General features: G+C 28.0%; 2 protein-coding genes across 2 annotated transcripts; one reads left to right on the top strand and one right to left on the bottom strand.

Moving 5' to 3' along the window:
• The first annotated feature begins 1,026 nt into the window (after window positions 1-1,026).
• On the top strand, window positions 1,027-4,690 carry LOC137830605 (F-box family protein). Its single transcript, XM_068638052.2, has 6 exons — window positions 1,027-1,362; window positions 2,431-2,585; window positions 2,666-2,753; window positions 2,970-3,154; window positions 3,604-3,746; window positions 4,413-4,690. The coding sequence occupies exons 1-6, from the start codon at window positions 1,178-1,180 to the stop codon at window positions 4,527-4,529; spliced, it is 873 nt and encodes a 290-aa protein (XP_068494153.1). The 5' UTR covers window positions 1,027-1,177; the 3' UTR covers window positions 4,530-4,690.
• A 4,902-nt stretch (window positions 4,691-9,592) lies between these two features.
• LOC137830606 (reticulon-like protein B5) lies at window positions 9,593-12,032 on the bottom strand. The gene is made up of 5 exons (XM_068638053.2): window positions 11,709-12,032; window positions 10,603-10,783; window positions 10,255-10,396; window positions 10,061-10,130; window positions 9,593-9,936 (listed from the first exon to the last, which is right to left on the bottom strand). Exons 1-5 carry the CDS (start codon window positions 11,887-11,889, stop codon window positions 9,776-9,778), a joined length of 735 nt encoding a protein of 244 aa, XP_068494154.1. The 5' UTR covers window positions 11,890-12,032; the 3' UTR covers window positions 9,593-9,775.
• Between the last annotated feature and the right edge of the window lie 664 nt (window positions 12,033-12,696).

Raw genomic sequence — 12,696 nt, 5'->3', positions numbered from 1 at the left:
AAATAATCACATAAATAAATTATTTATTTAATATTTAATATTAAACTTAATCTATATCTATATAAAGAAGAATCTCATTATAATTGTTTTTTTATATTGTTGTTATTTTATTATTCTATCAATATTTTATTTTATTATTTTATTTTAATATTTCATAATTATTTAAATTTAAAATAATATTAAATTTAAAAGTAACTTATTTGAGAGACAACGTACACTATATTTATTATTATTATTATTTGAAAAGAATGAATATTTTAAAAAGAATGAGTCAAATTGAATTTTGAATTTAAAAATGTTTTGATGAACAATAATTTTAAATTTTTTAAAATATAATAAGAATTAAAGTAAAACTTTAAATATAACATCAATAATTTGTTTTTTTTATAAAATTAATAAATTTAAAATTTGATTTTATTAATATTAATGGTTAAAACACATAATTTTTTATAAAAATTGAGAGAATTTAGATCATATATAATACTTAGGATCTCTCAATAATATGAATAAAAGATAAATTATATGTAAACTAATATTTAAAATAAAATAAAAATATTATTATTCATATATTTATAGTTGAAATATAAATTTATATAAATTATTTAACTTTTCAGTTCTCCTATTGAAAAATCTGTGACTCATTAAATACTTTTTATTTTTTCTTCTACTTTCATTATGTCTTTGTTACTTTTCTATTTATTTATGTTATAATTCTATTTTTATTTTTCTTATGAAAATCAAATAAATTATAATACATAGTAATCATGATAACTATTTTACTTTTTTAATCTTGAATAGAATATGTAAATAAAAAATAATAAATAAAATTTATAATTTTTTAAAAATGAAAAAAAAAATATGTTTTATACAATTTAATTATTGTTATAATTTAAATAATCAAGATACAATAAATAAAAAACAGATTTTTTTTTAAAGAATATAATTTAAAAGTCATTCGTTTAACACGAGCTAAAAGACATATCTAAGCACTAAGATAATTAAAAAAATTAATTTTGATGAAATGGAGTAACAGATTTAACCATATAAAACAAGATTAGGGTTCTATTTGCTGTATTTCCCAATCCCCAATTCCTAATTCCCATTTCCCAGTGATGTGTTGTTAAGATGTGAATTGGATGGATTAAGAGAGGAGAACAGAACAGAGAGTGTTGAGAAGATGTCAAGCGCTTTAGAGAGATACCAAAAACTTGGCTTGAGAGATTCTCTACCAAAGTATTACAGATACCCAATTGCCTGCAAAGAGTTAAGCTTTATCCTCAGAGAAGCATTTCATCAAATTCCCAAAAGTTTGCAATCCATAATCTTCCAAGACACCCTCTTGGCCTTTCGTCTCCTCCCAGAGTATGCGTGCTACTGCTTTTCATTCTTTAATCGTTTTTCTCGTTATAATTATCGATTTGTTTCGTTAATCAAACTCGCCACACATGATTTTAAATCTCAATCTAATCATTTGGATTGTGGTAACTGCTGCCAATTGTCATGTGTCAGCAATTATTATTATTTGAAGACCATTGTTACCAAATATTGTAGTGTCTTTTTCTTCTGATAGAAATTTTCAGGAGATTTCTGGAAAATGTAGCAATTTTACAACCAAGATTTGTGAATAATTTTGATTGTCTTACAATTAATTGTCTTTTGTTTTTCTTCTGAAAGTGTCAATCACAGTGCTGGTTCTTGTGAGAAATATTTTGTATGAGCTGAAAGCTTTTTAATCCTACTGAAGCATCTGTCTACGTAGTACACTTTGTACTTCAAATCTACAATGTTTTAAACATATTCTTGTCTGAAAGAGAAGAAACATGAAAACGCAATGTGCAGAAAGGTGAAAGTGGTGGTTAGGGTGGACGCTTCTTTATGTGGATATGATAGGGTAGTTTTCCCTGATATTGACCAAGCAATGCAATTAGATAAACTATAAAAGTATCAAACTGTTTATTGCAACCATATCTTGCTTTTCACTGGAATTAGAATCAGTATTAAAAGCTGTATTGGAGAATTTCCATTTACCAATGGAAGAATTGACCTTGTTCATATAAACTTGTCCATAAACATTTATAGGAGAGAAAAAATATGAAATTTAAATGAATTGAGTATCTTCCATAACTAAATTTAACTTTTGCACTTCAAGTTTTGGATGAGTTAAATGAAAGAACTTTTAATAAAAGTTAAGTGTATTGTTGATTGCAGTTTATGGGAGAAACTCGGTTAATTTTACTTTTTTAAAAAGTATTTATAGAGAAAAATAAAATAAAAGAGGCCATACATAAAACTGAGAAGTGTTGTTTTTGTCTTTTCAATGGGGAGCAAGCTATTGTTACTAATTTTAACTTTATATTAAATTATTAATTGAGCATCTAGATGTTGCCTTCAAGGACCACTTTCCTCATTATTTTTCTATTCTGATTTTAGAATAGAGACTAAGAATGCTGTTTCAGCAGCCCAGTTCCTCCTTCAGAATGTGGAAGCAACACTACCAAATCGAAAAAAGAATGTGGCTGTAACAGAGTTTAAGCATGCTATGGTTTCTCACAAGAGACGCAGCAAAGCTCACCTGGTAGAGAAAGGTCAGATTATTTATAAGAATAAGAAAATTAATGAAGGCAAAGTAATCATGCTTAAGAAGTTGCTTTTCCCTGTATTGCAGGTTCACTGCAACTTCCACAAGATATTCTTGTGCACGTTTTCAGTTTTCTTGATATGAAATCTTTGGTTTCCGCGGGGCTAGTCTCCCGGTAATGCTTTCCTTATTTTATGTTCATCATATTTACATTGCATCATCAAGTCATCAACTCATCATTTTAGCCACATCTTGGTTTTTTAGGATGTGAAATACAAGAACCTATCATATATTTTTCTACATTGGACTGTTCTTTGAATTTGTCATGAAAATGGTTAAATATCATTATGAAAATAAACTCCCTGGTGACTCATAGACATTGCATATTTAGGTCATGGAACATAGCTGCAAATGATAACCATCTGTGGCAGATGCAGTATGTTGTACTGTTCGATAATGGTGCTAAACTGAAGCATGTGAAACCGGTTGAAGGCAAGAACTATAGGCTTTTGCAGGAAACCGTGGATAATAGACTCATTACTAACTGGAAAGAGAGTGTTAAAGGAGCATACACTGGTAAGCTGAATGTTGAGGAAATGTACTTAAACAGTTAGTTTTTTTCACATCCAATATGTTCTCAGTCAAATAATGGAATAAAAGTATACTCTAGTGAGACTAGGAAACTATCATTGCACATTTATAATCTTTTACTTTGATATTAGGTTCCTAGCTGTGTGTGAGTCAGTATATATTGAGTTGATAATTGCTAGCCATAACATTTAGTTGGTTATCTGATCTGTATAATGATGCTAAAGTTAGAATGGTGAATGGAACTTAAAAATTATTCTTCGTTTCAATTGTTTTGGAAACTGTTAGGAAAAACATTGAGTTTTGTATTATTTATCAGTTAAATACATGTGTGGTATAAGAACAGAAAGGAGTTATTCTCTCTCTCGCAGATAGAGAAACACGCATGAGGTTCAATTTTCTCTTCTGTCTTAAGTTGTTGATTTTGATATGTATAGGTGCATTATCTAGTATATTAACAACCAACCGGGGATATTGTGGACACTGCAAATCAGTAGTTTGGCTAAATAACGTAAAATGCCCCAATGTACATTCTGGAATATCAAAAATTCAAGATATCAAGCCTGTAACAGCATTCCAGGTATGTTCTCATTCATCCTTCCTAGTGTTTTTCTCTTTACCTTGTGTCTGGATCCTTTGAGAGTAAGTAGCTTGAAGGGCTAACGATGGGTGAGAAAAGGGGAAAGAGAGATGGATAAGGAAAGAAACAATTTTTACAGAAAAGAATGATAGTTCTCTTAAGGGATGGCTTACTTTTGTTCACAGTAGATTGTGTTTTTGTTTGTTGGTGGAGATTCCACATCGATTAGAGATAAGACAATTCGAACTATATAAGTCAGTGTAAACTTCACCTTATAAATCGATAAACTGGTGAGTTATGCTTAAAGTTCATTTCTTAATATAGTATTAGAGTCATTTAGAGTCTATCCCAGTGAGAGTTTGTTGAGTCTATAGTGTCACCCGCTATCGGACCGCTATTAAACCATCCATAATTATATAGTCAATCGTACGAGTTGGGAGTCTCGGTGTGAAGATGATGTGTTAAAGATTCACATCAACTAGAAATAAGAACAATTCGTAATATATAAGTGAATACAAATCTCAACTTATAAGCTGATTTTATAAAATTGAGTCAGATTTAAAATGTCGTTTTCAATATTTATCTTAAGCTATCGATCAAAATGGTGTACTAGAGGAACTGGACTATACGTAGCTAAGACTAACTGTGTAGTCTTCCTAATTTCAGGTTGTGGAATATCTTTTAGATGATTCTGTATCAATAACATCTTCCTCGGACAGTGACAGTGATTCGGAAGGAGAACCAGTTTCGAAGTTATGGGCATATCGAAAGTTCAGGAAGTAATAGTATTTTCATTTCACTAAATTGTTTCTCTGTAATCATTTATAGGAAAAGTAACATTAGATTTTTTGGCCTCTGTTTCGTGGCTATACAGTAATATGTCATACACTGCACATACAGTAAGATGTCATACACTGCACATACCTCTGCGTAGGTGTTCCATCTCTTTTGCTTATATTCTTATATGGTTTGTTGTCTATATCACGTGTTTGTGCGTTTAAAAATATAATTAAATTAAGAATGTCTAAAATAATAGGATGAAATTAAAAAAATTGCCATAATAATGAGATAAAAATAATTGTTAAACCCGTAAATAATAATTAAAAATTCTTACTTGAAGCCATCTACAAATGACTGAAACAGCTTCCAATGTTTTGGGGATTCATATCCGTGTAAACAACTAAATTTAAAAAAAAAAAAACAAAGTCTGATTGCGATAGCCATAATATAACATATTTTTATTCATTTGCATCATGGATCATATATTTATTATACTTAAAATACAAAGATTGAAATTATAGAAAAGTAAAATTAATAACATATTTCACTACAAGAAAAACAAGAAAAAAAATTTAACAGGAGGTTTATTTTTACATTATTCATGGTTAAAATCTCTATCAAGTGATTTACTTAGGATTGTAGTTTTTCCCACTAAACCATCTCTGGAGTGTTCTTCGGAATTTTATTAAACTTTAGGAAAAGTCTTTCAGAACTCCTTGTTAAAATACCATGGGTTTAAGAACTTTCATAAAATATAATGAGTTTCAAAAATTTTGTAAAATGACATGTCGTTTGAAATAACCTTCGATTTCATTTTCCACAATCTCTAACGATCCTCGTGACTTCTCTTTTCCATTGTAGACACACTACTCTTCGACACAGGCTCAATGGTCGTCGACGGAATCACAATTCAGTCACACGTATGCCTATTATATCTAAGAAGAAACATTACATAAGACACTATATTGTTCTTACTCCAATATTGCTTCTTCCATCACCTTACTGAACTTGGGTCACAAGCCACTGTTACCTTGCTCGGCAACAATTAGTATTTATCATTATTTTATATATCCTAAATAATTGCATTATCTATCAGATGTGGCCTTTATAAACATGTGTGTTCTTAGCTAAAGATTGCAAGAACATATTGCGATGAGAAATTAACTTTATCGCTTCTCACTTTCACAGTGAATTAATTATTATATGCATTTTAAAATAAAGACCTTAATTTAAAATATTTCAAAATTATGAGAATTAAATATTAATAATTATAACTAAAACTAAAATTTAACATAAAATATCTGTGCATCAAAAGTTAAAACAAAATAAGTCAAGTTTTTTTTAAGTATGAGCTCGTAACAAAAAAAACTAAGAATTATATAAACCAACTACCATCAATCATCAAAATAATGCAAATACTCTTGAAATACTTATTATCAAAGATTAGTTGTTGATATACTTATTATCTAAGATTATTTTGCTGATTTTTTAAAATAGATTTTTAAAACTTTAGAAAACTTATTTGTAATGTAAAGTTGCATTTTCAAAATTTTAGAAATTTAGTTATAAAATATATTAAAACTATGTAGTTTTTAATTATTTATTTATAAATAGATTTAATTATATTTATTTATTGAAGTTTAAAAAATCTGAAGTGTTTTTATTGAGGTTGTACGATAAATCTTTGGAATTTAACGAAAGTTAAACAAACCTCCGTTATTTTGCTGAGATTTTAGAAAAAAAAATTGAAATTTAACAAACGTTACAAAAAAAAACCGTTATTTTGCTAACTTTTAGAATAAACCTTTTGGAATTTAACTAAGGTTAAAAAAGTCTCCCTTATTTTGCTGAGGTTTTATAATAAACATTTGGAATTCAACGAAGATTAAAAAAAACTCCGTTATTTTGTTAAGGTTTTAAAATAAATATTTAGAATTTAACAAAGGTTAAAAAAATATTCATTATTTTGCTGAGGTTTTAAAAAAATCATTGAAAAAAAAACCTCAATTATTTTGCTGAGATTTTTGAATAACCAACCTTTCGAACTTAACAAAGGTTAAAAAAATCTCAGTTAATTCAATCAATTCTTAGAATTATATCAACTATAAAATAACCTCTATTAAAAGTATTTTTTATTATAGTGATTTAAAAAAAAATGTATTGAAAAAGATAGATACTTTAAAAGTACCTCATTTTAGGAAATACATGGTTGAGTTGTTTATTGAGTGAGGAGAATGAAGGAAGTGCCTCGTCTCGAACCTGAGATCAAACTGTTTGCAGCAAACCATCAGATCAGGTATCAGACAGACAACACTTCCAAAACATTTAATTATATATATATATATATACACACACTTTAGTTATGGAGGAAAATTGACAATTCAACCTATTCTCCGTTCTTTCCGAAATAATTGCTGTGTAAAATGTAAGAGTATTAATAGGTATTCTTTCTTATATTTTAGATGAACAAGAATATTACGAGAGTGATGAAATTTTAAAAAAAAATTGTGAATTTTCAAAATGACAATGAATTTGATATAAAAAAAATAATGGTAATGTTTATTTTAAAATAGATAAATATTATCACAAGTTATAAAATAAATATGTTTGAAACGAATTGCAATATGCACATAAAGAAGTAATTAATACTTTTATTTGCCGAATAAGTGCATCAGTGTTGTATCAGATTAATACATGAAATTTTATTTTTTTTAACATTGAATTACTTAAACTTTTAAATCGTTTAATTTGTCTTTAAAAATTTTAAATCAAGATCCTTTACAAAAATAGAATGCCCACTGAAATAGGTAAGAAAACAATACCACAAAAAAATATATCAATTTTTTAAAATTATAAAAAAAAATGAAAACGTCATTTGAAAGAGAGAAGTACAATTTTTTTCTATTAAAAATAGCATGAAAAGTTATTTAATTGAAAAACAAAATAAGATTTTTAATTTGAAAAAGTGAGTACTTAAGAGTATCTCAATTGAAATAATGTTTTGTTCGGATGAATTAAAGTGAAGGTGTCTTGTCTTGAACCTGAGTTCAAGGTGTTATTGAAGGATTAAATTGAGGGAAAATAATATGAAAATATATGAAGTAATAAGAATAATATAAAATTAACAATGAAGAGATAGTGTTATTGTTTTTCATTTAAGAAAATAGTTGTTTATTTTATGTTCTTTAAATAAATTATATGTTTTAAATATAAAAATAAGTCTTGTGTAAAAAAAATATTTTTTAATTAGAAAAAAATGTTACTTTTAAGTATTTTATGCTTTTGCATTAATAAGTTAGGTGTGTAAAGTAAAAGATAATGAACAAAATTAACATATTTTTTGTTCTAATAGAATTATAAATGTTCTATATTATAGTATTTTTAGAGTCTTTCAAAATTATAAATATACTATTTTTATTGACGGAGTTGAAGTTTATTAATAAGCTTTGTAAATATTTTATTTTTCATTTTATATTATTTTTTAGGCTCTTAAAAACTAAATATGTCATTATTATTAACACAATCAAAGTCCATCAACTTTTAGTATTTAACCAAATATTATATATTTAACATAATTAAAATATTAGTACAAAATGTAATTTATTGGAATGTAGGATTTAATAATTATTTAATTATAAAATTTTGAAAGATTATTTTAATCCTAATATCTCGAGTTTATATACTTAACATCGTTATAATGTTGGAACATGATTTTTTTTTGGGTACAGGTTGTTACTTATTGATATATAGATTTAATAATTGATTGATTGTAAAGTTTTGAAAAAATACTTTAATTGTAGTATCTAAGAAAAATGAATGTTTTTATTATTACAGAATCTTTATTGAAGAGGGAGTAATTGATTGAGTCAACTTGAAAAGTGAGCATTTTTTTTTTGAAATAGCACATAGTATCTAAAAGGAGAGTTGAATAATGTTATTTTTTTCACTGAAATAAAATAATTTGAAGACTAATAATGTAGACATATACAAGAGTGAGAGAATGAATATGAAAAAAAAAAATATTGGTTCACCTTAATTTTGAGCTATATCCAAAAACAAATTACAATACTCTTAAAGAATTCTATTATACTCAAACATATTACAACCTAGTATTTTTGTTTTTATTTTTTTAGCTGCAACAGAATACAACAAAGACTACAAGAATAAATAATAACACACTCATTACTACGTCTAACTCTACAAGTTGAATGATCGTAAACTCCAATGTATAAAAGTGGATATGATTTGATCGTATTCGTGTCTTTAGTGTTCATTATTCTCTTTTATAGGCTCTTTGAGAGTATGATAATTGGAAAGAGAATATTCTCTTTTGGTGTTCTTTAGAAACTCTACTTTTAATTAAAAAGGATAAATTGATACATAGGATTATTTCCTATATATGTACTTTAATATTTTTTATGATTCTTTTTTAGAAGGTTTTGATATAACCATGTTCAAGATAAAATATATATATATATATATATATATATATATATATATAACACATATATGTATAAACTATGTATTTTAGTTTTCTAAGCGTTATATGATATATGATTTATTTCAATATCAAAATGTTTCAAAATATACGAGAATGAAATAACTTCATATGTTTTGTTTCATATAATAATGTTTTTACAAAAAATAGCATAGTGTTGGACATTAATTTGTCTTATCTAAAAATCTGACATAAAATCATGTAAGGACATTTATTTATAAAATTCTTTTAGCATAAATTTGTGAGACGAGTTTGAACAAAATTTCCTCATTAACTTTTTATGGTGATTATAAGTATCTTATGGTTTTAATGTTAATGTTAATTATTAGATATGGTAGAAAAGTATGTTTTCATTTAATTTATAAACTCAAAATGAGTCATATTGGTGGTAGTCCTAGACTTTTTTTAAGAAAAAAAATCAATCCATAACCACCGGGCATTTTAATTCAGTAAAATCCATGTTACATTTAAATGTTATTATGAGGTATTTAAAGTAAGGAATTTGTGTAATTGAGCAATGAAAGAAATAAATAGAGAAAAGCGAGAAATAGAAAAAGGCAAATAGAAGTTGGGAAGCAGTTCCTTAGATGACATTTAATTTAAGGCTACTGAGAAATGATGAAAGATAATCCTAAAAAATAGTTAAAGCCAGGACTAGGTGGACTTTTATTCCTCAAACAAACTATATTTCACTATCTATCTGAACAAAACAGACATCCACAGTAAACAATAACCGGACAGATGATGTATTCTAATCTTTTTTGAATCCCGCTATTGGTATCTGGCTCAAAACCTTAGCATCAAACACTGCATATTGTTTTTTTATCTCAATCATTGCCTTCTCACCCATTGCATCAACCTGGTCTTCGTTTTTCTCATACAGCAGTGGCAACGTGAACAGTGACAAATAGACTGTATCTCACCAAACGGGCTCAGTGTTAGGAGAATACCATTACAATGGTCTTTTAAGCATAGAACATAAAGACATGTATGTAACAAGGGGAAGAACTAATGGAAGTAATGCATGAAGTCTTACATAGATAAAATAAGGTCAAGAAGTTGAACCAACTCCCAATAACCGAGATAACCCATAATACAGCAATAACCTGGTGACACGACAAAACACATCTTAGTGTTGCTACAAACTGCTAATATCAGCACAAAGTCTGTACGAAGAAAAAACGTAAACACTGGATTCACACATGAGAACCAAGGGAGAAATCAACTTACGCTAAGAAACTTCTTTAAATCCCTCCCAGTTCCAATTTCCCGCAAAACAACGAAGGCTCGGTTAACTTCAGCTCTTATAGCAGAAGCAGCCTCAAGAACGCATTCCTCAGGAATTACTACTTGCGGGATGTGCAGTGGCGACCTAGTTGGGAAAATTTCAAGACCAAATGGAATTATCAAGATAGAAGATATAATGTTTTACTAATAGGAATCAGTTTTGTATTTGATATTCCTATAAAATGTGGAGTAAAAATGTAACACCGTTAAGAGTACATTTCTGATTTTTTTCACCCATATTCTAAAGATGGACGAAAACAGCATAAATATAATCATTTCCCAAAGGCTTACTTGTGGATAAAGACAGATGCATTGGACCACAAGAAAAGTGCAGCTAGAGACATAATCAATAAATGGCAAATAAAAGTTATCAGGTGGTATCCCATCATCTCAAAGAAAAACCAAAAGGCAGTGCCAGCACCAAGTGCAATTCCTGTGCTTCTCCGATTCCTCCATAGCAAAATATCGGCAGCTGCAAAAGGAACAGATGTAATGCACCACAATGATTAGAAGAATTGAATTTATCAACAACAAAAAATAGATTTTATTCATTAGGAAGAAATTTGTCTACGCAGAGTTGAAAGATAAATCCCAATTCAACCCCTTGCCAATTTCAGCTGTGTCCATATCAAAAGCCAAGGTCACACATTACAGCAATATCAAATGATGAAGCAAAATGTCAAAAGGTTTCACAAACAACCTTCAACAAGAGATTGCAATGGAACATAAGAAATTCACTCTGTCAAGCAATATCTTCTCTCTTTATTGTTATAATATACCAAAAAAGTCATCAAACAATATTCCTGTTTTTCATCATTGTTATTTCTTACTCTGTGTTCCAATTAAATACACAACAACATAAAAATTATTATAACTTAATGTAAGATGCGAGTTTTATAAAAATAAGATAAAGTTAAACTCGAATATTTCTCAACGTTATATCACCAATCAATTAAAATTCATCTAATTATTACAAAAACTTAATGATGCTAATTTATACATAACAGTTCATAATTAGACTATAGTTTAGAGCAAATATCTTTTAATTAATTAAATTAAAAAATAGTTCAATAAATTTGTTTTACTATAACCTAGATGGCGCAAGTACAAATAAATTGAATATAAATCAAACATCCGTAAACATCTAATCTAAGCATTTATGCCTAGGGGAAAATGATGAAATCAATATCAACCGCTATAAACAGAACACCGCCATGATCAATAAGAAAACGACATCGTTATGCATCCTTCTAATGCCAGCTTCAGATCATAAACGACACTCGTAATCAGAGTTTTCCATCGCATGCGATCAAACACGAAACCCGTGCCATGAGTGAAATGAGTAACGAGGAAGATAATAACGAGAAATACAAAGAAAAAGAATGAATGCAGATTACGTTTTCCACCGCCGAGGACCTTGTGGACGGGCTGCTCGCGGCCAAAAAGGCGGTAAACGTTAGATTTGGAGGCCTTGGCGTGGTCATCGTCGGAAGAGGAAAATGATTCAGATTCGGAGTTGTGATCGTGGAATTTATCTTCCATCTTTTGGAGGAAGGAATCCGTATCCTCTGACGCCATGGATATGCGAATGATGGAAGTGAGGAACGAAAGAAGGAGTGCGTGAGAGAGAAAGAGAGAACCGAGTTTCACTGAACCCTCTCTATTTATATTTCGCGGGTTGTTGAGTCCGAGTCTCAAGCTCGGAATGGTGGTTAGGAATAAATAACGGAAATCTTCCACTTCAGTTGAACCTCTTCACAATTAATTTTTCTTCCTTTTTCCTTACTTCAATTTGTTTATATATCTCCGCTTCTTATATTAATTTTATGCATTGCACAGTTAATTAAAGTATGTTTTTTCCAAGTTTATGATAATCTAATGTTACACAATACAAATTAAATTAAGGTTAGAGATCAGGTGTCTATGAAAAGGTTTTATAGTTTCAATTAATTGTTTTCTATTTAACTTTTTCTCATATTTGTTCGGGTTTAAATATATGCACATGCACCGGTAATGAAATGGTTATGCTGTTCATAAATTATAAATCTATATATCCTTTTTCTTTTAATTTCACACACACATATTTACTTAAATATCTCTTATCTTTTTGTTTCGTAAACAATTTTAAGAAATAAAATTTTATATTTAAAAATACTATACTAAATCATTAATTTTAATGCTACTTCTACATCCATTATCAATTTAATTGTAATAAATTCTATAAATATTTTATAATTGATTTCAAAATGCAAATTCTATGACAAGTAGGATTGGTATCCAAATGAGTATAAAAATAAAAAAGTATACTTGTTTCTTTAGGATTTTTTAACAATATAGTAAAATTTTACTTCTTAGATATCAAAATAGTAAAATTTTAAAAGATTA

Source organism: Phaseolus vulgaris, chromosome 7 (assembly GCF_051622355.1).
Source record: "Phaseolus vulgaris cultivar YP4 chromosome 7, ASM5162235v1, whole genome shotgun sequence".
NCBI classification, from domain to species: Eukaryota; Viridiplantae; Streptophyta; class Magnoliopsida; order Fabales; family Fabaceae; genus Phaseolus; species Phaseolus vulgaris.
Note: the sequence above shows the minus strand (reverse complement) of the source record. Positions and strands in the feature narration are given on the sequence as shown.